The 26,797-nt window shown below is 44.3% G+C and overlaps 2 protein-coding genes across 2 annotated transcripts in view; both read right to left on the reverse strand.

Moving 5' to 3' along the window:
- Positions 1 to 123: 123 nt before the first annotated feature.
- Positions 124 to 10,766, reverse strand: rasl10a (RAS-like, family 10, member A; the record flags this gene model as incomplete). Its single annotated transcript, XM_080532585.1, has 3 exons — positions 124 to 394; positions 2,552 to 2,676; positions 10,551 to 10,766. The coding sequence occupies 3 exons, from the start codon at positions 10,764 to 10,766 to the stop codon at positions 124 to 126; spliced, it is 612 nt and encodes a 203-aa protein (XP_080388711.1).
- Positions 10,767 to 20,942: 10,176 nt separating this feature from the next.
- The window catches only part of ap1b1 (adaptor related protein complex 1 subunit beta 1), a 28,129-nt gene continuing 22,274 nt past the window's right edge, over positions 20,943 to 26,797 (reverse strand). The window contains exons 21-22 of the mRNA XM_080530888.1: positions 26,266 to 26,420; positions 20,943 to 22,917 (exon numbers count right to left, since the gene is read on the reverse strand). Of these exons, the coding sequence (XP_080387014.1) occupies positions 22,843 to 22,917; positions 26,266 to 26,420 (230 nt within the window). The 3' untranslated portion in view covers positions 20,943 to 22,842. The remainder of the gene's footprint in view (positions 22,918 to 26,265; positions 26,421 to 26,797) is intronic.

Below are 26,797 nucleotides of genomic sequence, written 5' to 3' on the forward strand. Positions count from 1 at the left end.
AGTAAAGTAGGAGGCCTCAAGGGTGTTTTCCAGCCATTTAGATAGAAGTCCTTTGATCAATCACTCCACCTTAGGTGAGGCTCTTATGGGGCTGACATAGGCCAGAGGGGGGAGGTCGCTGGGTCACATGACAGTGCAGCGGTTTCTCTGCAGTGCCCCCTGCAGACGGATGGAGGTGTGGTTCTTGGGCAAGCCTCGTGTCACAGCGATGCCCAGCAGCTCTTTGAAGAGTAGAACCACATGCCAGTTGAACTTGGCAGAGCATTCCACGTAGCCACACTTCCACGTCTTCTTCACCAGCACTGAGACGGCCCTGCGAGGTGTGAAGCGCTGGCGCTGCAGGTCCCTCTTACTGCCAACCACCAGAATGGGTACCTCACTACTGCTGCCCTCCCTACAGGGACAGGTAGAGGGATGGAGAGACCGAGGGAAGACAGAGAGAGGGGTGCAAGAAATGGTGGGATGGGAAGGAAAAGATGGTGTTGCAATCAAACAGGCATATTGTGATTACAAACAAATGTAGAGCAACAATTCTAAATAGATCCAATCAAAATCACATAAACCCAATTCTCCACACAACCCCAGGGGATATACGGGTGTAAAGGTGACTGTATAGAGAAGAACAGTAGCCTTTAAATCCACCTTCTTTCAGTAGTCATGTGGGGGGGTGGGGGGGTGGGGTTAGGTGTGTGTGTGGTGTGTGTGTGTGCATGTGAAAACGATGTGTGAGCAACGATTGCTGCATTATGTGCGCGTTGGATTTTTGTATGTGTGTGTGTGTGTGTGTGTGTGTGTGAGAGAGAGAGAGAGTGTGTGTGTGTGTGTGAGTAAATGCCACTATAGAGTGAGTTATGTACAGTATGTGTGTTTCCTCTGCCTGGTTTGGAGGCGTGTGGGGGTGGATCAGAGCTTTAGGGCCCTAGGGGCCTCCCTCTACACTGTGTCGACGGAGACTAATATGACGGGAATGTTTGTCACAGCCCTCAGGCTGGGATAAAGCTGTGATGATTCAAGTGAGGCTGACATTAAGACTATTGTCTAATTATTGACTATGAATAAGCTAGGACCTTGATTCCAGTTTTAATTACTTCAGCTTTGCATGTTCAGTGGCAACAATGATGTGATTGATGAAGGAATAGACAGGAAAACAAACAATCCCTCTTTCCCTAATATGCAAATACCTTTTACGTTTGATAATACATGATTTATACATGCATTATTATCTACACCCTAACTCTCAACATAAATGCAAGGTTAACAATACTGAAGCACCTTCAGTACCATGAATGTTCAATTGTCTTTGGACTGCCTTCTGCAGAGATAAATAGAAATTAGGTAATGTCTTGTGGATTTCAGGTATTTGTTGAGGTACTGTAAGCTGGCATCTGCACAGACTGCCGTGAGAAAAATATGCTCTCATATAACCACTCAGGCCTGAAAGTCTCAGGGGGGAGCAGTTTGGACAGAAGGATTGTGTGTGTGTGTGTGTGTGTGTGTGTGTGTGTGTGTGTGTGTGTGTGTGTGTGTGTGTGTGCGTGTGCGTGCGGTGTGTGTGTGTGTGTGTGTGTGTGTGTGTGTGTTCTTGAGAGAGAGAGAGAGAAAGCGAGAGAGAGAATGTGTGTGTGTGTTGTCAGAGTCTTCATCATATCAAAGGGAGCTTTGGGCTTATGGGCAATAAGCTAACACAACATGAGAACTGACAAGGCAGGATTATTCAGGGCGAGGAAGGTTGTTTGTGGGTGTGAGAATCTTTCCAGTAGATTGTGTGGATTGTGTAGATAGTGGAGTGTGTGTGTGTGTGTGTGTGTGTGTATATCTATATTCTATCTTGTCTCACCCACCTCACTCCATTATGTCCCTCTCCTATCCTCCTTTCTCTCTGTTCAACATCTACAGGTTGTATTGTATATCCCCCTATGATTTAGATACTACATGTTCTGTCATGGGTTTTGCGCAGACAGCTGTGCCAGAGCCCAGACAGTGACCCAGAGAGCTTACTCAGAGCAGATCCAGCCTTCCCCACCTGGAGGGCGGCACATGTGTGGAGGGGAAGGCGCACTGCAGTTGAAGGCCAGTCACGTCACTAAACAGCAGAGGTGAATCTCTTTAGAGCTCAGCCAATGAGGGCCTCTCATTCTATCAGCCTATCAATATGCAAATGTATGCAGGTGCAGCAATGACAGGACAGAAGATGTCTTTTGTCCTTTGTTTCCTTTTACATCAGAATGGAAACCAGCGTAGCACTCGCCTGATAACACGCCCATCAATGCCAGAATCAAATGTCACCTCATTACTGAACTGTCAAAATGTCAGGGAGGGGGATTGTCCCAAATGCAATGTGGACTATCAGTCATTGTCACAGAGACTGAATGTGTAAAAGTATGAATGTGTGAGTGCATGCTGTCACTGATGGAGTCACTCTGGGATGCCAGCACACATTTGCAATGGGTGCAAATGAGCTCTCGGAGTTAATGTTGACAAATGACTGCAGGTCTGATGTGATGGCTGCCAGCCATCTGAGGGTGTGTTACCAGACTGGGCTGTGCCCTACCTGTGCTCCACTATCTGCTGCCGAATCATCTTGACGTATTCAAAGCTCTCCACACAGCAGATGTCATATACCAAGATGTAGGCATTGGCATTGCGTACCCCTCTGCAGCGCAGGTCCAGCCACTCCTACCAGGGAGAGAGAGAGAGAGAGAGAGAGAGAGAGAGAGAGAGAGAGAGAGAGAGAGAGAGAGAGAGAGGAACATGGGCACAGTGTACTGTATGACACAGATACTGTACTCCCCTAATACACAAAAGTACACAATAAGAAATGGGAATGAGAGTGAAAACAGTTCCCATTCGTTTAGCTGAGTTGACAAGTAAGATAGATATTTATAAAGTAGTTATAGAGACAAGCACCTCTATACTAAGATTGAATCCTCCAATGACAAGCTCTGCTTCTACAACCACACCTTGAATAGTGAGGCAATTGAGAAGAGACTACTAAATAATTCAAGAGGCATTTTGCTCTCTTCTTCTGCCACTTTTCCTAGAATAAAGTTTTAGGATAAGAAAGACAGCATTGCTTTGGGGAGTCAGACAGCCCTGGAGTAAACCAGACTGAAGTCATAAAGCATGTTGTTTGCCTTATGCATAATGCAGGCTGTGCTGAGGACGCATGTGGCCCAGGGACAGAGGAAGAGGTCTCTGGTATAGCAGGGAAAAGGGCATTCTCCTGTCAAGCCAAACACTGGGAACACGCTGGATCGCTACACTCTTCAGCGTTGTTATACATACTGATGGGGGACAACAACAGCAATCTAGTAATGATTTGCTAACAATAATTAAAACACGCAGGGCAATTGCAGGCATTTGCTATGGCCAGTGAGATTATTGCTTCAAGCATGACACAGTGACCTGATCCGCCGACCCCCCCCCCCCCCCCCACCCCCGGCTCTGTCTCTCTCTCTCTCTCAGTCTCTCTCTCTCTCTCTCCCTCGCTGTCGCCAGCTCTACATATGTGAGCTGAATCTATAAGTGGTTTTGCTCGCCGAGGAGGCTGGGGTAAAGTGAAAGAGAGGGGGAGGAAGAGAGAAATGGGACTGGATTATATGGGGGGAGGGGGTTCTCTCAGAGAGGCACAAATGAAAGAGCAACAAGGGAAGGGAGGAGTGATAGACAAGCAGGATGTGTGAACATCACCCCCGGCTGGGACCCAACAACACTCCCAGTCAGGGCGTGTATCCCAGTGTTGGGTGAGGTGGTAAAGACATTCCCTCTCTGACAACCCTCATTATTCACCCACATCAGACCCAGCTTAGAAAACCTGACCGTGACAAATCAATAAGGCAGGGGGTCTGAATGTCATTGCATGACTGAGCATTAACAGAATAACACTTGCTGAGTGATCTGAATGTATCCGATCTCCAGACTGAGAGAGGATCCTCTGTACATAAAAAACATTGTTCAATAGCTTAGTCTTAGGTCGAAAACAGTGAGTCTGCCAATGTGTCATCTGGATTGGGAACCTGAGGCCGCGGTAGGTAGGTAGGAATATGAGCACAGATGATGATCAATCTAAGCTCTAATGATGACAATGGGAACACTTCCATGTAGACAGGGAATAATTGCCTTCATCTAATTTGGAGGGGGTCTGTGGCACGCGTTTATGTCTGGGTGTGTAAAAGGGACGAGAGAGAGACAGAAAGTCTCACACTACTGTAGGAGAGAGAGAGAGAGAGAGAGAGAGAGAGAGAGAGAGAGAGAGAGAGAGAATCTCACACATACTGTAGGCAGACAGATAATGAGGGCGATCAGGCATGGAGACAAACAGTGTGGCACTGAGATCATTACACACAAAGGTGGGACAGAGAGGGAGAGTGAGGAGGAGGAGGAAGAGGAGAGGAAGAGCAAGTGAGACAGAAAAGATAATGTGTAATATATTTTTGCTCCTTTAATTTCTCTCTCTCTCGCCACAGACTGATTGGGTGGTATTTCAGGGGGATGGGAGGAGAGGAGAGAGATAATCAGCATTCCTCTCTTCTCCTTCTCCAACTCTGTTTTCTTCCCTCCCACTGTTCCCGCCCGCCCCCTTACCAATTCCCATTTCCTTGTAAGTGCTGCATCTTCTTATTGTCAAAGCTCCAGAGTACAGCGCTTCCAATAACCAGTGTGTGTGTGTTTGTGTGTGTGTGTGTGTGTGTGTGTGTGTGTGTGTGTCTTTGTGTACTGTAGGTTTGTTTTGACTTTTGTATAAGTACTGAACAGGACATAGCCTACGCATCATAATGCATTAATTATTCATTCAATAAAATGAATCCGTTTATCTGATTTCTAGATATATTGAGTTTATTCTGAGTGCAATATGCTTAATAAATTGTAAAACTAAAATAAAAAAAGTTGTGTTAAAACAAACACTATGAACTGGATCCCTTGTCATTCTTGATTCATGATTTGGCCATGATAGAACAAGTAGACATTGTGTGGTATACTTATCCACATCTCTCCTTGCACTTTGGATGCACTCCCATTTCTCTCTATGTGGGCTAAAAATAGAGCCTAGCATCCTCAACTCATTTCTCTTTGTCATCAAAGGCTTCTTTTGAATGTGGAGGTGGAGCTCTGTACATAGAAACGATAGCAACACCACAGATTGTACACTCTACCGCCTTCTCACACCTTAAAGACAGTGTAGGAGGACAAAAGAGAGAGAAAAGGAGAGAGTGGAGCAGAGGTTTAGAGGTAGAGGCGTAGAACAATAATAACAGCACCCCAAATAGATGTGTGAATATGTGTGTGTGTGCAGTGCCAGTATGTCTTCCAGTTGGCTCTTTGAAACCTCCGTTAAAAAGAGCATTCCACCCCTCTCCCTTCAAGTGCCAAGCAGAGCAGGTTTCCTTGGAAACCCATGTCCTCAGTCATTTTTTACCAGGCCATGACAAAGCTGACACATACCCAGCAGTGGGAATACAGCAGTGGGGACACTGCTGACAATGATAGAAGGGTAAATGGGGATGGATCAATACCCATATCCAACAATGGGAAACAGGGCCATGCAGGGCAATGGATAATGGTAAGAGACATCTCTCCAAATGCCCATAAACCAGCTCCTGTCCTTTGGGATTGAGCTTCTCATGATTTATTGATGTAATACACCGGGGAAACATGTGTCACACCTGTGAATGTGTGTAGGGCTTATTAGCATTGGGGTTACACTGGGTGTGTAAGTCGATTTCGATAAAGGCGTCTGCTAAATGCCATAATGTAAAAATGATTGAGATGGCCTTGATTCTGGAATCTCTCTGCAACTGCCCAATTCTGATGACAGGACCAGGGTCATTCACACACACACATGCACACACACAAACACACACACACACACACACACACACACACACACACACACACACACACACACAAAGGTAGGAAGATCTGTCAGTGTGTGTGACAGACCTTATCTGAAGACACAGACATACGGCCCAGAGAACACAGAAAGAAAGACAGAAAGAGTTCCACCTGATGCAATGAATTATAAAGGAAGGAAATGCATTTCCCTACCACTGCCATAAAGGTATCATATATATAAAGGTACAGGGAAACAGAGGACAGAGAGAAAGAACATCATGTGTAGAGAGAGCAGGCACATCATGCGTGGGAGGCAGTCATGGTGATACATTATCAGAAGAACGGAAAAAGAACTGGAAACAAATCCTGAAATGGATCCACTGTCAGGCTTAAGTCCATATGTCATCACATCCTATCGACAAAACGGTGACAGATGCTCTCCTCATGCAAACAGCAACAACACATTAACACAGACAGCCACACCACCGGCTAATAAATGATTATTTCTATAGAGTCCCAGACTAATGGAATGGTGTCTACCCTCCCTCCCTTAGAGACCAAAACCAGCACATCCTCAAAATGATGGAAGAGGGCCAAAAGTACCACAACAGAACAACAAGGTTGTTATTTACAAGTAGAGTGTGATACCATAACCAAATTCAGCTACAGTGCCAGTGCATTAGCATGGAGGTGTCCAGTAGTGACTCAGATGCACGTCCTACTTTCCTATTCAGATATCATACGGGAGAGGTGAAAGGTCATATTGTAAACCCTGCTTTCCATAGTGCCCATTAAACTCCCTGTAACCTATCTAATAGCCTGCAGCAGCTCCGCTCTCATCTCTATTAGTCTGTTATTCCCTCCAGTCCCTCCGCAAGCCAAAGCACTTTAATCCAATCAGCCTAGTAATAAAAGTTCATTTCAATCAGGTTCCTCTATCTTTTCTGGCCCTGCTCCAGTACCTCTCTGTCCTGTAACCCTGGCCCAGGGTCTCTCTCTCCCTCTCTGCAGAACAGTCCAAGGCAGGAGCTTGCTGCTGGGTTATTAAATATGGAAGGACAGAGGCGCTCTCTCTCTCTCTCTGTGTGGGGAGACGAGGATGCCTCACCACTCCTGTCATAGCTAGTAAAAGATCACCAGCCACGGTCAGTCAGGGCCCAGCCCGCAGACCACACAGGACAGGAAGCAGGCTAGGGCTGCTCTCTCAGAAATTCCACAGGACAATGAGCACCATCAATCTGTCTGATAAATGTGCTCTTGTTACAGTGAAACCATGCTTTTCTCTGCCTATATACCTCAGAAAAAGGACTGTCTGAGATACTCTTGCCTGATGGAACTCTTGGCTGACAAATCTACAGGCTGAAAATAAGATTTCTATTAGTAGTGTGTGAAATAAAGCAATACACACACACGCACACACACACACATACACATTCAGCGAGAAGATCAGCGGTTGTGTGGTACCCTCCATCCAGGACACCTACAGGGACCAGTGTGTCAGTAAGGCCCTCAGGATTATCAAGGACCCCAGCCATCCACATCGGAAATTGTTTAAACTGCTGCTGTCAGGGAAAACGGTACCGTAGCCTCGGGGCTAAAGGATGTCGAAGGATGTCGAACAGCTATTTCCCACAAGCAATCAGGCTCCTTGGGAAATGTACTGGCATAAGGCAAAGGACTGTCCCCCCATACCATCCCTACTGCATTAATAATATATATTATAACCTACCTGATTACTTGAACACTACCTACTTGAACTCTGTACTGCTCCATATCTGTACCATATTGCACACCGTATGTGTTACATCTCACTGCAACCTGCACAGCATTTTTGCACAACCTGACTATTACTTGAACTTCCTGTAATGTTGATTGCATTAATAATGTCGATATGCTGATTTGCATTCTGCTTCCATTACATATTCTATTATTGTTGATTTGCATTCTGCTGCTATTACTTTATTCTATTATTGCTGATTTGCATTCTGTTGCTACTGCTACTATTGACGCTATCGCTGCTATTGTTGATTGTTGTTTTTATATCCTGCTTATTTCATTATTGATTTTGTATTCTGCTGCAATGCTAGCGTCAAATGAACCTGAACCCAAGAATATTACTCTGTGTACCCGTACATTGATGTAATAAAAGCAATTTTGATTCTGATTCTGATTCTAACACATCATAATGTGTTCCATTCAGTCTTCTCCCTGCTGTTGACACTAGGCTGTGCTCTAATTGAGGGTTAAGCACCATTTAGCAGAATAAAGAGTCAACTAAATCAGATTGTGTGTTCAGGCCCTCTACGGATGGTAGACCACAAAACACACTGCAGAGTGCATTATTATCCTAACACATTCTCAGAGACTGTTGTCATATGCACATTCATGTTATTTGTCCTGTGTCCTGGACACTACTAGAATCCTTAATTTGCGGCTGGTCTCCAGGCTCTGCGGTGTGGCATCACTGCTGCCTGCTCATCTGGGTGTTTACACTGTGTTTACAGGGTGCACAGTGTATGCCCACTTTGGAGGTCTCGTGTTCAGCTGCACCATCTCCTCCATGGCCTGAACTCATTTTCTCACAGGGCAGCTCCCCTGTGTAGATAGACAGAGTTGCTTTGGAGGGGATGCCATTCCCTCAGCAAATAACAAAAAGCCTGGCAACTATCAGCAGCATCAGTGATTTGCAGGAAACAGCTCCGTAGTGACCTTGGAGATTCTCATCCAGACAGCCTCACATTCGCTCTAGAAAGGTGACAATGGAGAGGCTTTCTTAACACCAGTGAGAAGGTCAAGAGAGGTGTGGAGTGCTTTGCCCATGCTATTCAGTAATACACATACACACACACACACATACATACACACACACACACAAACACACATACATACACACACACATACACACACACACAAACACACACACACACACACACACACACACACACACACACACACACACACACACACACACTAAATGTCAGTAAAAGAAAGCTCTTAAGAACAGAAGTGGTGTTTCATCCAACATCCACTTCTCTTGCCAGAGGCATAACACTAAGGTCAGCTCCACTCCACAATCATTACTTTAGAGTATGGCATCTGACAGCAGGCTACATACTTACTCCTCTAGGCTTCCTGTGGTGCATATGACCGCTGTTTAAAGGCAAGAACATTACAAATAATAGTAGAAGAACAACAGTCTGGGCTGTAATACTTTAAATTTCCATCCCATTGATTTTACTATGATTCCTCACTGACTTGAACTAATGATAAGCATGAACTGTGGCAATGAATGAAGCAGCAGTGTGTTACCATTTTCCATCAGTTCGGTCGAGATGTGGACAAGGCCGGTGGTAGCTATGGGCAGGGGTGAGCTCAGCCCAAACGTGCGTCTTGCCCACCCGATTAAAAGTTGTGATTTTCTTTTTCCTGAATTGTTGGTATTCCGGGGGGGTGTTTCAATGGTTAATGTCATATTTGTATTAAAGGCCAATCCCAATTCCCCCCTTGGTACTACCACTTAGCCCTGCCCCTCTGTTTTGTGCATTCACATGTAGGGGTAGGTTGTCCCGATTCTTGTTGGCATGGAGGGGTAGGGCGAAGTGGCAGGGCTATATAGCCCTGCAAACAGAGTTTTTTTCAGAGGCACACTCCAAAGCCAGGGTTAAAATCGAGTGTTGAAGTCTCCCAGAATGCCTTGCGAATCATCAGCAAGATAATGGCAAATGCACAAGCAACAAAAGAAGACCACAAATGCCATTAACTTTAATAAAGATGTAACAATTATGGTGAAACCATCGCATTATCTTAGGGTCTTGAAGGGTTATCCCATTTCATAGGGGAGGATTTCAACCACTACCTCTTGTAACTGTTCCGAGGGGCAAGTCGAAAAGCAAGAGGCACTCGAAAAAGAGGGGTAGGGGTAAAAATAGGAAATGGGATTGGGCCTATGTCTATTTAGCGCTCTGATAGCCACCCCCGTCCCCCACCCATCCCCCGTCGACCTTTCTAACACTATAGCACCTACCCGATTCAAAAGGCAAATAATTATGAGTTGTATTTTCTGATTAGACCACAAAGCACTCCCCTGGAGCCAGTCAGGAACCAGGTCTGGACTACGTCCACGTGCCCTGGGACTGGGTGCTGTAGCTGTGTGCGCTGAGGTAGGGATCTCAGCAGGAGCAAATAGCGCGAGAGAGAGAGAGAGAGAGAGAGAGAGAGAGAGAGAGAGAGAGAGAGAGAGAGAGAGAGAGAGAGAGAGAGAGAGAGAGAGAGAGAGAGAGAGAGAGAGAGAGAGAGAGAGAGAGAGTTCTTAAACGCCAAAGTATAAGCTTCCCTTCCAGAGGCTCAAGTCATAAAGTCATAGTCTCCATAGCAACTATTATAAGGGGTATCGAAAATAGAGAAAATAAATCTAATGGATGTTTTCACTTTGAGGAATCCAATGCGCGCGCATCACCATGCATATATGGATAGAATGTGGCTGCGCGAACTATTTCGGAGTCGAGTTATTTTATGTTGGAATAAGCTGTGTTAGTGAAATGTTGTCTACGTGGTTGTGGACGTGTGAACATAAAACTGAAAGGTCAAGATAAAGACAACATGCTTTGCGCATATTAAATCATGATGTGCATTGAAATGCAATAATAACGCATCATCTTGCCGAGTTGACCATTTCGAAAACAAAACATAAAACAGTCATAGAAAGTTTCTATCCTTACCTGGCTTGAGCTGGACGGGAACGACGAAATTGGCGGGATATCCAAAATCTTCAGGTCGTACATGCTACCGTTTAAAATGACAGAGGGTCTGTACACATATCTTGTCCTGGTAGGAGTGTAAACCTCTGAGAAGTCATTATAAATGAATTGGCGAATTATCGAAGTTTTCCCGACTCCGGGAGCACCGATAACAGCGATACTTAGCGTCTCCACCATTCCTGGAACATCAGCACCATGGACAGCGACCACAAACCTGTTTGCAAACCGTCAGACAGTCACTGATCTGTGATGGCCACAGCCTATATTGCGGCTATGGGGGCCAGGCTACACTGAAATGTTGCAGGACTATTCTTTTACCTCAAACACTTTCCTCACTGCTGCAAACCAAAATGATCCATTACTTAACCATTACCGGATAATGGTTGTTGTTAGTCGAGTTCTATGTCATCCGTGCGTCCTCAGTGTTTATTTTGCTGTTATCCATCTCTCTCGTCGAAAGGAAAACATCCCATGAATTTTGCCACTAGTCACAAGAAAATCAATCACTCCATCATTCAATACAGGGGAGGGGATTTTCGCGACGTCTCCGCATTCCACAGGGAGAGGGAGAGACTGAGTTCGCTAATCTTCTGAGGACATCCCCCCGCGCTTTCGTCCCCTACGAGGGAGCGCAAAGTCCGTCCTCGTAATTTCCTCATGGACATCATCCCAGTCACTGTATAACTTGTCTATGTGCAAACGATCCCATTCTTGTTTTTCTGATAGATCCTCAGTGTCTATGATTATATCCGAACCTTAACAATCGATGCACCAATACGACGGATAGCCTACCTCTCCAAAGCCTTGGACGCACACTAATCCACCAGCTCCATACCGTTATATTCCCACGTGTTCTCGAATGAGCATTATCTGCTCTTTACGATGACAAAAATCATATATTCTACTAATTATTCAGGTGAAAAGGGAGATCCCAAAAAAGAGGAAGCAAGCTGCTGCTGCTGATGCATGGGCATCAAGTGAATGTATCTCCCCTGCGCACTCTGTCTGACGGTACGCGTGCGCTTGCGCGTGCCGTGTGTGTGTGTGTGTGTGTGTATGCGCGTGCCGTGTGTGTGTGTGTGTGTGTGTGTGTGTGTATGCGCGCGCGTGTGTGTGTGTGTGTGTGTGTGTGTGTGTGTGTGTCTGTGTGTCTGTGTGTGTGCGCGCGCGCGCGCGCTATTAAATCGTCTGTGGCGTTCATTTACGTTCGAGTTGCCAAATGCCTTTAGGACGACGGTCGTGTGTAGCCAACATGACATGTAGTGTAACGTGCATCAATTTGGAGGGCAAAGACTTCCAATTGAATGTAGGCTCTACCGGAAGGTTTCTAGTACCCCATATTTTCCATTTTCTTTCCTGAGCACAAAAACCTAAAATGATGTTCTCCGGAGGGGGAATATGCTGCATTGGGCTCAACATTTCCATTGTTGCGCAAAGGTGACACTTAACACGCCTGATCGATGGGAGTCCTAATGCAAGGAATGAGTCATGTGTCCCCATCAAGACACAATTTGAAAAACACACTTTATGACAGTTAAGAAAAAAAGAATAAATGGTCAAAATAAAGGTTATTCTACACTTTCCTGCTATAGGCTTCAAGGTCATAAAACCTGTTGGTTAGAGATGATCGATCAGCCTCCACACCATATAGTACCAATTAATGTCACCGAATGGTTTGCTAAAAGAGTTCATCCAATTGCAATGCTGTTGGAATGAGAATTATTAACTTGGTAGACCTAATTCACAGGCTATTTTGATACCTGTATGCATAAAGCACAAAGTTTGTGCTCATGAATTATTTCATTATCATTTTGAAAATCACATGAATCCATCTTTTCCGTTTTTCAGTAGGAGAAGACAGGTAAACGAAAAACATTACCTTAGTTAAGATATTGTCATTTGCCTATAGGCACAGAGCTACAGTACACGCATCAGTGCGTTGATATAAAAAAAAATAAGGCTTACATTACTTTCTTTCATGAGTTGTCAGCACCCCCTGTCGGTCAAGCCTCAGTCAACCTACGAAAGATTAGTGTCTGGTAGTGATATACAATATTTTGGATTACAGCTAAACAGTTCATGACTGGGGCAATTGGTCTCACCCAAAAAAAACTCCAAGTCAATTGGGGAGTCACAGTAAAATATCATTATTTGGGCATCATCGCGTTGTGTTGATACCGGCCAAGCGGTAGGATGGAGATTATTGTATTTGTTGCATCACATTCAAACATAGGCCTACATGTATGAGTTAGGGTTAGCCTTAGCTAATACCATTAAACATGGCTTCACTGGCTTCAGAAAAGCTGTCCCACTGCCGGTCTCTTTGTTAAAACAGTTGAGCATTTGCATTTAATGGAACAAATGACCTTTTCTTTAAGGCTTCAGAAAGAGTTGGGGGGAAAACGATGGGAAAAATGGTGCGAGGAAATAATTCATATTAAAGAATTTGTAGACTGTAAGAGAACCATATTTCGGACGATAAGATGATGATATCTCATTGCAGATAGGGGCATTATTGTTCCAGACAACACAAGGAAGATTAAGTCTTGAGGCAATATTTCTGATCAATTCTTCAGCCATCTGCTGTCAAGAGAATGACACAGTATTCAACGCAGACACAGGAGTAGCTTATAATTAGAACCACAGCTCCAGCTGAACTCCTACGATAAGTCAGGGAAGCCAGGGCATCTACTATGTCACTGTGAGACATTCATTATTACAGGCTGCTCAATGCATGATGGCAAAGTAAGGATTCAATACTTGTAATTATCATAACACTCAATTTGGTTCTAATTACAGTTTTTCTCAATAGCTAAGACACGCTTAATGAAACTGGGGTCCACTTGATCTTCATAATCACCTTCTAAACACAGCAGAAGTCTTCTCTTACAAAAACATTTTCACACCCTTTTTCAAACCAGTTAACATAGATCTCATAGAAAGACCCAAAGTTCTATTGGATTAACTGTGTTAAACAAAAGAAAAACATGTATTCACAGCTGATAGAAATTACTTGCATAATACATCTCTAATGCACCTGTATTAAACTCCTTTGCACAACTCTTCAATCAGCAATTAGTCCTTATCCATAAAAGATGGACACCTCTGTGTTGCTATTTGCAAGCATGGATCAAAGAGGCCAAAGGCATGTAAGGAGAGTAAGAGGTCAATGCAGAGGGGCCTGAGGAAGAGGAGTTTGCATGTGTAGTGGAGGAGTCGCAGCAAAGGAGAACATAGAGCTCAAGTTTCCAATTAAAATTGGGCAACAATTATTGACCAATAATTATTATTGATGTCATCAATCAAAGGGTCCAGCCCATTTTGAGTCAGAGCACTTTTCTTAGAGAATAATGGAGTTTGAAGTTGAAGGGGCACATTTATGTGGATGAAGACAGTTTCAACCTCTCTAAAGTGAGGAGACGCGGGAGGAACATCATTGGGCAGAGGGCCACTGCCAGGTCAGAGGGGCGCCAATATAGCCATGTGTGCTGCCATCTCCGATTATGGTGTCCTTTGCCACATACCAACTATCGACCCATACAATACAGAACACCTCATCACATTTCTTGATGCACTGAATGAAAGATTGGTTCCACCCGAAGAGAGGGCTGTTGAGGCCTGGCATGACTCTGTGTGTCATCATTTGGGACAATGTTGCCTTCCACCACTCTTGCCTTGTGAAAGCATGTTTTGCAGCACATCCCTGTATGATAATGCAATTCCTCCCTGCATACTTTCCTTTTCCTGAATTCAATTGAGGAATTCTTCTTTGCTTGGAGATGGAAGATATATGATCACCGGCCATGACCAGATGTCCCTCCTGGAGGCAATGAATGCTGGTTGCCTGGCTATAGGTGCAGAGGACTGCCAGGGATGGATACCCCATGCAAGAAAGTTCTTCCCTCGGTGCATTTCAAGGGAAAACATCCACTGCGATGTTGATGAACCTGTGGCATAATCGTCAGGAACGAATGGACTAAATTAAGTTCTGAGTATTTCAACTCTTTATTTTGTTTTGGGGATATTTCCACCCATACGTTTTCGTTTGGTTGTGGAGTTTGAAAAGTATGGAAAGAAAAATGTATGAATGGAAAATGAATGGAAAAATATGATGCAGTATAATAAAGAATTTCAGATGAGAAAGAAAGGTGAATTTCTTTATACAGTAGGTACTTTAAAGAAAAAATGTAATGTAAGGCACTGCTTACCTCTGCTTATATGGACGGCACGTCCCTGCTGTACCTATGAAAAGTATCAACAAATGGCACAGGCATATACAACAAATTAAAGTTGAACCAGTTCATATTGATAGCTGTATTCTGTCCAGTGGACAAATGTGTTTTTAGCAAACGAGAAAAACTGTAATATGAAGTCAGTTCGCATAATACACCGCAAGCGTCAACCTCAGCAGCGCGTGTGCGTTTCATTTCGGCGCCCATGTTAACGGGTTAGAGCAGCCTTACATTGCGCATGAGGCACGCATCTCAAGTGTGTCTCACGCTGGCTACTGCGGCACGCCATCTAGAAATTAGGACTCTATTTTTTCCGCGTGCCATGCACGTTGCAGGAAAACTCAATGTACAAAGATAGGACTGGTAGTAGCTGCTCTGCAGTTAGAGCCACAGAAGACACGCAGCCACAACCGTAACGGGAAGCCACAACAGTGAGAGCCGCTGGAGTTCCGCCACACACACGCGCTGCTGAGGTTGACGCCTGCGGTGTATTTTTAAGGATAACAAAACCATGTGGCCAGAAACCCTCTCAGACAAGATATCCCCATGAACCCTGCTGTATGTAAGGCACTGAGGAATGTGGATATGCAGGACAAGGTTATTCAAAACAGCTCTGGTAAAAGAGGGTTCCAAAATTCAATAAACCCCCCAAAATCACTGTTTTACTGAGTCAGAAGTTAGAATTTTTCCTAACAACAAACCATGGATTTCCAAAGTCATTAAGGGTTGGATATGTAACAAGAATAACGCTTTTGATAAAGGGGATGTCAATACAGAAAGGGAATCCAAGGAGTTGAGGGAAGGATAAGATTGAGGCAGAGCTCTGCAGTAACAACTTAAAGAGACCTGGAATGGAATGAATACTATGCCAGGATCTCAGGTCAAGGGCAACAGGGGTTAATTCAGATACACATCTGGCCGATTAATTAAATGTTTTTTACCTATGATTTGATACTCATGATTTTACTACACAGATGAATGAGATAAGAGAAATTACCATAGCTTCTCTAGCATTTGATATTGATGTGAAAAGAGTGGCATACCTCTTCAGGCATACTAAGACTAAGAGCTCTGGACCTGACAACATCTGCGACCAGGTACTGAAAACCTGTACAGACCAGCTCTATAGCATCTTTCAGTATATTTTCACTCAATCTCTCTATGTTTCCAAGCTCTGGAAACATTCCATTATTGTCCCAGTAGCCAAGTGTAAAACCCCTAAAGAGCTCAATGGTTTTAGGCCAGTAGCTCTCACTTATGAAGTCATTTGAGAAGCTTATCAAGGAAGAGGTTTCAATGCAGTTAGAGGAATGGCTGGATCCATTACAATTTGTGTACAGGCCTGGTAGAGGTGTGGAGGATGCTGTTGTTACACTATTAAACTTTCTGTAAACGCATTTGGAGGGCTCAGCATTTGGAGGGATGACTTATGTCTTGGTGTGATGAGTCTTTCCTCCATCTAAATGTGTAAACGTTTAATTGAATCTGTTCTAACATTTTGTATTGTTGGTAACCTAAATCTATCCAATAAAAACATACTTGGAAGTCTTGTTAAAGTGGCCAGTAGAATCTCTGGTGGTTGTCAGGCCAGGCTTCTGGACATTTATAGCAGGCAGGTCCTTATGAGGGCTGTATTGGTCTGCCAGGACCATCCACTCCAGAGTGATTTGAGCTTTTGCCCTCTGGCCGTCGTTTCAGGGCTCCTGCTAGGACAAAAAGATTTCATGTTTCCTTCACCCCTAGCGCAATTCATATGCAAATAGACCTTTGGTTGCATTCACGATTTTATTATATTTATTATTGTGTTGAGGTTGATTTTGTATTCTGTCTGTGTGAACCTGGGGGGTATTCCATCAACGTCACTAAAGGAAAATCCAGGCTTATTTTTTTTTTATATAAATCTTGCAAGACAGGAAGCTCGCAGGAATTTATCAAAATAAGCCTGGATTGTCCTTTAGCAACATTGATGGAATGTCTGCAAAACGAATAAATAAATAAACAATAAATAAACCTTGAGTCACTGGTTTGCAGTAGCTGTTGGATTGACACAGCTCAACGCAAATGAATGAAATACATGATCAATGCTGCTCTCCCTTTAAGACTTGTCCAAGTTGATCTTGTACTGTAGACTGTTCCAGTCTGTCAAGCGGGTTCTGTACTGTACAGTCTCAACTTAAAGCACCCTTTTCTGGATCACTCAGACTTCACTGGTTCACCACTACATTGCTTTTCTGTACAGAATGCGCCATACTTTTCCTTCACTCTCCTTCGCTACTCTCCCTGGTCAAAATTACAATTCTACCCATGTTTGATTACGGTAACACCATCTACCGATCTGCCAACAAAACAACTCTTCAGAAGCTCTACCACTCTGCCATACGTTTCGCTCCAAATGCCCCGTTCAGAACTTACCACTGCACTTTATACTCCTCTGTTAATTGGCCATTACACACTCGTCGTGAAATACACTAGTAGACCCTACATATGCTAATTTACAACTCTCCTTGGTCTGTCTCCCCCCTATCTCTGTAGTCTGCTACAACATGCACCCGCTGCCTACCCGTTCCGTAAATGTCATCCTGCTCAAAATCCCCACATCACAGTCCAGTGATTCCCACAGCATGTTAATACTTTGGGGGGCCCCCAAAGTATAATGGCTCCCCCGAAAGTATAATTTACCAGATCTGTACCATCCGATACCAGTGTGGAGTTTTCTGTCTTAAATTTGATATACGTAGATCATGTTCTTTGTCGGTTTGTGAGGATGTTCATACACACTTGGTAAGATGTGTGTGTGAAAGAAGACCACAAAAAACAGCAGTGACTGCTCTCAGCTGTTTAACACTTAAAGACCTAGACAATTACCATCACCAGTTGTAGGTTGTCCGAAGTGCAGTGTTACTATGAAAATTCACTAGAATGCAGGAATTGAGAAAATAAATCTCAACATTCCCCCCCCCCCCCCCCCCCCCGAGTCGTTCCCCCAAAGTATATTTCATTTCTGCGGGAATCACTGCAGTCCGTATTAGGTCAATCATAATTTCAGTCTACCGTGTCCACAGACTGGAATAAACTACAAAAAACCAGTGGCGGCTGGTGCTAAAATGTTTGGGTGGGGCACAGGTTATGGGGGCATGCTCCACGGGGAAGAATATCAACTTTAAAATCTGGATTTACAGTCAATTTTAGCATGAGAATAGCTCTACCCCCCTGTACAGACCTCGCCATCCCCTCTACCCCCCTGTACAGACCTCTTCATCCCCTCTACCCCCCTGTACAGACCTCTTCATCCCCTCTACCCACCTCTACAGACCTCTTCATCCCCTCTACCCACCTCTACAGACCTCTCCATCCCCTCTACCCACCTCTACAGACCTCTCCATCCCCTCTACCCACCTCTACAGACCTCTCCATCCCCTCTACCCACCTCTACAGACCTCTCCATCCCCTCTACCCCCCTGTACAGACCTCTCCATCCCCTCTACCCCCTGTACAGACATCTCCATCCCCTCTACCCCCTGTACAGACCTCGTCATCCCCTCTACCCTCCTCTACAGACCTCTTCATCCCCTCTACCCTCCTCTACAGACCTCTTCATCCCCTCTACCCCCCCTGTACAGACCTCTCCATCCCCTCTACCCTCCTCTACAGACCTCTCCATCCCCTCTACCCTCCTCTACAGACCTCTTCATCCCCTCTACCCCCCTGTACAGACCTCTTCATCCCCTCTACCCCCTGTACAGACCTCTTCATACCCTCTACCCCCCTGTACAGACCTCTTCATCCCCTCTACCCCCCTGTACAGACCTCTTCATCCCCTCTACCCCCCTGTACAGACCTCTTCATCCCCTCTACCCCCCTGTACAGACCTCTTCATACCCTCTACCCCCCTGTACAGACCTCTTCATCCCCTCTACCCCTCTGTACAGACCTCTTCATCCCCTCTACCCCTCTGTACAGACCTCTTCATCCCCTCTACCCCTCTGTACAGACCTCTTCATCCCCTGTACAGACCTCTTCATCCCCTCTACCCCCCTGTACAGACCTCTTCATCCCCTCTACCCCCCCTGTACAGACCTCTTCATCCCCTCTACCCCCCTGTACAGACCTCTTCATCCCCTCTACCCCCCTGTACAGACCTCTTCATCCCCTCTACCCCCCCTGTACAGACCTCTTCATCCCCACTACCCCCCTGTACAGACCTCTTTACCCCCTCTACCCCCCTGTACAGACCTCTTCATCACCTCTACCCCCCTGTACAGACCTCTTCATCCCCTCTACCCCCCCTGTACAGACCTCTTCATCACCTCTACCCCCTGTACAGACCTCTTCATCACCTCTACCCCCCCTGTACAGACCTCTTCATCACCTCTACCCCCCCAGTTTTCTCTGCAATTTCTACAATTTTCTCTCTACAGTTTCTACACGTCAACGTGTACCGAAACACTTGTTTCCAACGTGGTCCTACGTTTCTCCTACACCAAGACACATACAAAGAGCATAGAAACATACAAAGAGCATAGAAGATACAATCAGAATACAGTCTGCCATTCCTTCTCCCAGCATCGATTTGGTTTTCCTATCATGACTGAAGGACAGATGATTCACTTACTTACACAAGTTTGACTTCGGTAATAGGTCCAGTTGCAATATCATCAAGTTGGGAACAAAAGATGCCTCCTTCTAATCCATTTGTTCAATTTGTTTACAAAGTCCGGTAGTGGAAAGCAGAACAACGCATTTGTTACTTCACATCCCGCTAGCCATGTTTTCTTCTCATACCAACCCCTCGTAAATCCTCGGTTATACGATTTTCCAATTTTCCCTGCCTTTGTATAAACTTGCTTTATAATTAAATTTGGTCTGGGTGGTCCTAATTCCTTTACTGTTAAGTGTTAATTTCTCCTGGTTGCTACGATGGCTGAACGGTGTTTCTTTTAAAGATTCAACCGAGTTGTTCAGAACATTACTAGCAGGTGAACGAACGTGATCTGAGGCCGTATGACATGACGTAAGCACGTACGATTCTTTGTGCATGTCCCAAAACCCCATAGACAAATGACCGAATGGCCTGAAGTTACCAAAATAGATTTTACATGCAAGTCTACGAGAACAGCCTAGTGCAATTTCGAGTAGATTGAATGTTGCCCTGAAAGGGGCGGGACTTGAAGCTGATTGGAACATACTCCACAGAACACTAGCTGATTGGACTATGATATACTCCACAGAACACTAGCTGATTGGACTATGATATTCAGAAGCAACACTGTCTAGATGTCATAGAAAAAAAATCTCTCTCTTCTCCCTTTGGTGGGGCATTGTCCAATTGCCCCTAATGAACCAGCCTCCCCTGCAAAAAACTGGTCAAACTCACCTCCAAATCAGCCTTCAAGAACTCACTCATGTTCACAAGTCTTAGACAATTTCCCCTGCTCGCTTGCTGTTGTCTATTGGTCTGATTTGTCCGTGGCTTGTAACCGTCCCTGTTCTCTGCTGTTTTGTTTGTCATGTTTAATGTGTTTTAACTTTTGTATTTCTTTTACCCCCTACCCCCACAAAAGGCCTTTTGCCAGGTCGGCATTGTAAATAAGAATCTGTTCTTAATTGTCTTACCTGGTTAAATAAAGGTAAAAAAATAAATAATAAAAAACACTGGGTTCATGGCTGCATGGATGGAAGGGCAAGATTAGTATTCAAAGCTTGAAGGCTGCTCAGCGATGCTGGGAAATGTGTGACAGCTCACAATGCCGAGAGGACAGTCCAAGGGTCGCTCTAAAGATTATAAACTGTAGTGAAAAATGCAACATTTCTTTTTTATTTCATGATAGCTATTGGCTCTTTAATAACATAATCTTTGCATAATTAACATAATGAGCTTAGTTCAACTGTCCCAAAATATAAGCTTGTTTCACTTCCATTGTTTGTAAACAGTGCAATTGGAAACAAATACCATATAGCTTCAAAACATGGTTAAAAATATAACTTTGATCTTATCCCTCAACTGCTGATCAAAAAACATTGGCGGGTGAATCTTTTGTTGTTTGAATCTTAGATTGTCCCTTTAAGCTGAAACATTTCATGCTGATTTCCAAAAAGAATGAATTTGAGGCACTTATGAATATCAGAATTTATTTTAATAGTTCTGTTTCCAATGATGTACACACAAACAGTCAGTCCAAAAAAACATCTGATTTCTCCCTCACTAGCTTTTTTGACAGCTTTTCATCACATACACACATCAGCTTTCACCACACACACAGGATAAATCCATTCTCAACGCCAAATTCTGAAAGAATGAGTGAATACACTATGAAGCTGGTCAAGAGGATTCTGATTCAATAACTCAAAAGTTCAAATACCCAATGACTTTTTTTTACCCCCATACTGTAGGTAAAACAGAATGGTAAAAGTTGTTCTGATTCGATTTATACAAAGGTTTCATGATTTGTACTACCTATACAGTTAGAGTTACCTATACAGGTACATTATATAACATACAGGTTACCTATTAAGCCTCTTGTTATGAGGTGGCAGCAGAGGTACTTGACCAGCTAAGAGAAGGAGAGAGAAGAAAAAAAGCTAACAGGCAGAGAGCCCAAGCACTCCTGATTGACAAAGAAAACACAGCAGAAAATCATCATCCCCAATATCTGTGGCCCTCAACACATTTACATTCTAATCGCACTACAAACACAAACCAAGGAACACACAATGGAATGATTTTAAGAAGGAGAGGGAAGGTGCAAGGCATTTGGGAAGTGAGGCGTGTAAAATGTCGCGTCAACCCTCTCTTTCTTGATATTATCAAAAGAAAACACACACACCAACTGACAAATTCAGAAATTCATGCACTCACGTGAGACACTGTCCTGCTCTCAGACAGCAGAGGTTCTGTACTTCAAACAAACAAAAAGACTAACCCCAGAGGGCACATCAAGGATATGAGAAAACAACAAACTAAACACACAGGGACATTCCATCAGGAAGGACGGAGATAGACATGGTGAAATATTTAGTGTCTGATTAGCTGGGACATCCAATTCCTTTGAGAAGAAAGGAGGAGAACATTTGAGTGTGAAAGCACCGAGGTGACACAGCAAAAAACACCCAGCTGTTTCACATCACAAGATGGGAGATAACACAGGGCTTTTGTGTCACATTTTAATTTGAAGCACTCCAAATTCAACTGCCGATTACCTACACTATATTTAATTACCAATTTGCAGAAATGTGAGGCTAGATAACCAGGACCGACAGAAGTGTCATCACAAGGAAATCAAGGAGTCAGGAGCCTCTGATTTAACAGCACTGGCTGAAAATACCTAACAGGTCCCTCATAGAAGAGAGGTTGAAGGGAGGTGGGTGGAAAAGTCGGCTCTAAAGTGGTTAGACTATAGTCAAATCCTCATCCAGGGGAGATTAAACTGGTTAACGTCGGGTATGGGAAATAAAAACACTCAAAATACACTCTGGTTGAAGATACAGTAGACACATAATTGTAATAATTTTGCCATTTAGCAGACGCTTTTAATCCAAAGCGACTTACAATTACGAATTACAGGGACATTCCCCCTGGAGTAACTGAGGGCTAAGTGCCTTACTCAAGGGCACACTAGTAGTGGTGTGGTTTCAGGCGGGATTTGAACTCACAACCTTCCGATCACAAGTCCAACTCACTATCCACTAGACCACCACACATCCGAAGCTGAACCATTTAGAAGCTGAAGACCAGTCTACAAAGCTTCGGGACCATATGGGTCTGAGACTTCTGTCCATCTTTATTTCTAAGACTACAGAGCATGAACCAGCTAAGGACGTATAACCCATAGTTGAGGATGGGAAATGTTGGGTGATAAGAACAGAAAGCACATTCCCCAGGGCACACAGAGAGCAGGATTGAAGATTCTACAGGGAGAAGGGTCGAGGAGGGCGTCGAGGGAGAGGGCCAGGATCAGGGTAAGTCGGGCCTAGAGGCGCTCCAGCCAGGGTCACTCCTCGTTGCGCTCCAGTCTGTGAGGGGTTCAGTTCTTCAGCACTGCCTCGTAGCACTGGAACACACACTGGGACACCTCTGGGGCTCTGCATTTCAGAGAGATCTGAGGAGAGAGAGGGAGAGTCACAACAGGGTTTGGGTGTAGTCAGTTTTTGTTAGCTAGGAAATAGTTTGAGATGTCCAGGTTAGAAAAGGCTAGTACAGATGTACATCAAATGCAAATAGTTTTTACAGCCAGCATAAAATGCCAGTGAGCATGTTAGTTTTAGACAGACAACCACCAGCTAGTTGTGCAGTAAACATATTTTTTTAAACGCAATTTCTTCATCCTCAGTATCTTTCATATGGAGTTACTGTGGGCCTTAGTGTTCGATAGGGCTTTGGCCTAGCCATGATGTCAAGCCTTTTGAGGACTGAATTGAATCACATTTTCTCTAATCGTAATTTAACTAAATATCCTTTTAATAATCAAAACTGTCACAATAATGAAGAAAACAATGGGACAAGGCTGAAATTCCTAGAGACTCTCGCTTCATTCAAGGAAATCTCCTTTTGATATGCTAGTGCAACGGAACTGTAATGCGATGGCTTGAAGCATTTAATAAGTGTTGCAATTATTTCAGAAGGTTTACCTCCTCATGCATGTAGGGTAAATAACATAATAACCCCTCCAACAACCTCACCCATTTCCCCTCAGTTTTAGCTGAAGCATTTAATGTCTGTGTATTTGCAGGGGAGAATTCATTATCATTGTAAATGCTGCTTTGTATTCCATCTTATCAGCATAGTAAAAAAATCCCTCTGTTCCCTCTCTTCCTCATACCCCCTCTCCTCCCTCTTCTGCTTTTGAAGTTTTCAGAGCGTGCGTAGCTGCAGGATCCGGTGCAGCTCTCAGAGGCTGCTTCCTTTTCATCAGGGCTCATGCAGGAAAAGCATTAAGAGCCTAGGAGCATCATGCTCCTTATACAACACACAGGATGGCTTCAGCCGTGTATGCAAGAGGGCCAATTGTGTGGTCACCTAAAGAGGCCGTCGGTTGGCACGGTCACCAACAGTTCTGATCACAGTTACTGTTACACAGTTACTCTGACCAATTGGATACTAGATCATACCTAAGCTCCATGGCCATGGAGATGCCCTCCAGCACTGTGTTGGTACATTCCACAGAGTTGCGCTAGAGTGGTGGGAACATCGCACACCTCCTTGAGTGTTCCCTCCCAGTGTACTCAGGGCTCTTAACTAATGCATAACGCTGCTGGCTATGATTAGACACACTCCTGTCAGCAAGGAGCTGCATGTTAAGAAATTAGGTTGCTCTTGCAATTGGTCTTGCTGGAGTTTGAATCGGTTATTAAGCTGGCTTGTAAACTGTCTGTAATCAGTTCAAATGTTCACCCTAAAAAGGGTAAAATGGTATGTGGGTATTCTGCCATGGCTTTATAATGCTGAACAATCAGACTGTGAGCCAACATGAGGGTGCTGTGTGGGGGAGAAAGTACAGGAAATAAGACGGAAGGGAGAGCGATAATTTGCCTATAAGAATAGGGTGGTGGATGTGGAACTGCTGGGCTCTGTGCAGGAATTTGGGTGAGGCGAAGATCTTAGAATAAGATGTAGAGTGGAAAGAAAGAAAAGAGAGAAAAAGAAAGAAAAAAAGAAAAGATAATGACAGAAAGATCAAAAATGAAAGAGTAACAAATAGAAGGTGTGGCACGGTTCTGAAGGCATTTCTGCCAGGATGTACTGGTGCATTGTCATACAAACCCCTGCAATTAGCCACAGGGGGCAGGGGGAGTGAACCAGTCCATGCCATTGGTCACATGGTTGCCATGGGGACAGGGGACGAGACGAGGCCCTCCGTTCTACTTGAAAAGGTAGCGATAAGTAGCGGGGCATCATGGGAGAGCTGGGGCCAATTAAGTGGTGTGATGTCAGAGGTCTCGGCTAAGCAATGTGAGGTTCTACCCAGACGTGTACGGGTCAGCAGCACAGTCAAATGATGTGTGGCAAACTAGCATATTTCTGTAGATTAGATGTATTTCACCAATCTAAAAAGGAGCACAGGAATCTACCCAAAGGCTGAATGATAAAGGAACATGCGCAGTAGCTTTCCTTCCTCAGCCTAAAAATAGTTGCTCACAGAAGGGTGTGACAGGATGGCTTTCATCTTCTGTACTGAGACAGCATTAGATCCATGCAGGAATACAGAGAGGTGAGAGTACATGCCGCACACATGCAACGATGTTAGCAACTTTAGTTGAGGAAAGAGACCATCTGTAGGAAGGAGAATAGCCTCATAAGTAAGAGGCTCTTAAATAAGGCTGAAGGAAACCGCCACTCCTGAGGGAGAGACAGGGGCAGAGAAAGAGAAAGCAACAGACACACAGACAAGGCGATTTGAGACAGTTCAGGCTGAGGGAATAAATTAAACATGAGGAAAAACCCAACCAACCTCCAGATCCTGCACACGAGGCAACAGCACAAGTGGAGGCAGAGACGGGAAAACAAAAGACAACAAAAACACGAGAAAAATAAAATAAAATCAAAAAAGGCATAACATAGGTCATCATCAACAAAACAAATATTACAGGCAGGTACAGATGCTGGACAAAAGGGGGATCGTCTAATCTCTCAGTCATTTTGTGTCAGATACATTAAGTGAATCAAAGGCAGTCTTTGGAGTGCTGGCAATTTTCAATGTCAGAATCATTCTCTTGACTTGAACGAATATAACCATTAACAAGTCTGGAAGCTTCTACCACAGCCAGGTTAAGTTCCCCAATAATGAACTGTGCAGGAATTAAATTTAAAATGCTAATTAAGGCAGATGGACTGAGATACTAGAGTGACTGACAAATGACTCATCCAAACTGGGGGTAAAAAAAGAAGACAGTCAAATGCCATCTTATGAATACAAACATTATCCAAAAGCACCCTGGGTAATGAGATGAGATGGAGTTACACCAAGGTCACTGTTCAGCACAAGGCATGCACCATTTTTTGGGCTACTGCAATTAATCAAGTGAGGAGACAACTGCACACTGACAGAATGGAGGCCCCTATACAGTACAAAGATACACGCGCACACGCGCGCACACACACACACACACACACACCACCCCGACTGAGCTCAAAATTATTACAGAAGAGTCAGTGGTGACTCATCCAATTCACTATTAATTCTACATACTCCAATCACTATGCAATCTACCGTTCTCTCGTCATCAACACTCTTTACTCTTCTTCCATCAACCCATCCCTCCATCAACAGCTCAAATGCTGACCTTTCATCATTCAGCCCGATCAGCAATTCATGCTCGTCACTATCCTTCTCCATTCTAACAATCTCTATTCAGCAGCCTATCCTTCCTGACGTCTATTCATCTGTCTCTCATTCCCTCTCGCCGCTCCAGCCCCTCCACTCCCTCCACTCTCCTCTGACTGTGCTCACCGTGTAGTTGGGGTTTCCTGTCTGCACTCTCAGTTCAGCGAGCACCCATATGCCGTTGGACAGTTTGATGGACTGGTAGAGCATGTCCTGGCCCTCCACCGTGCGCTTGGCTATGGTGAAGATGTTACTGCCCTGCAGCTTATTGGTGGCTGCATCTGTGGGGAACAAAATACTTAGCATTCAGTACCAGTCAGTCATAATCCAATATTTCACAAACAGGACATTATTCCTCTTTCTAAAATAATCCGATCTAACGTACTTTCTCTCTGAACACTGACCATCTTTCTCTGAGGCACTTAAGCCTAACTCTCCTTTCATGGTCTATGACTTAACTCATTTGAGAAAGCACTGATGATATTGCTTCTCGCTTAGAATCATTAAGCAACGTTCCATATCTGCGACTCAATTTAGTTTACCTGCATAGCAAAAATAAACTCCCAAATTCATCATTAACCTCCCTACACTCTCTGTAACACAGCAGTAACACCTAAACCCTCCATCTTCATTCATATGGAAATGTAATCTGTTTAGG

This window comes from Nansenia antarctica (assembly GCF_963989245.1).
Source record: "Nansenia antarctica genome assembly, chromosome: 5".
Classification (NCBI taxonomy): Eukaryota; Metazoa; Chordata; class Actinopteri; order Argentiniformes; family Microstomatidae; genus Nansenia; species Nansenia antarctica.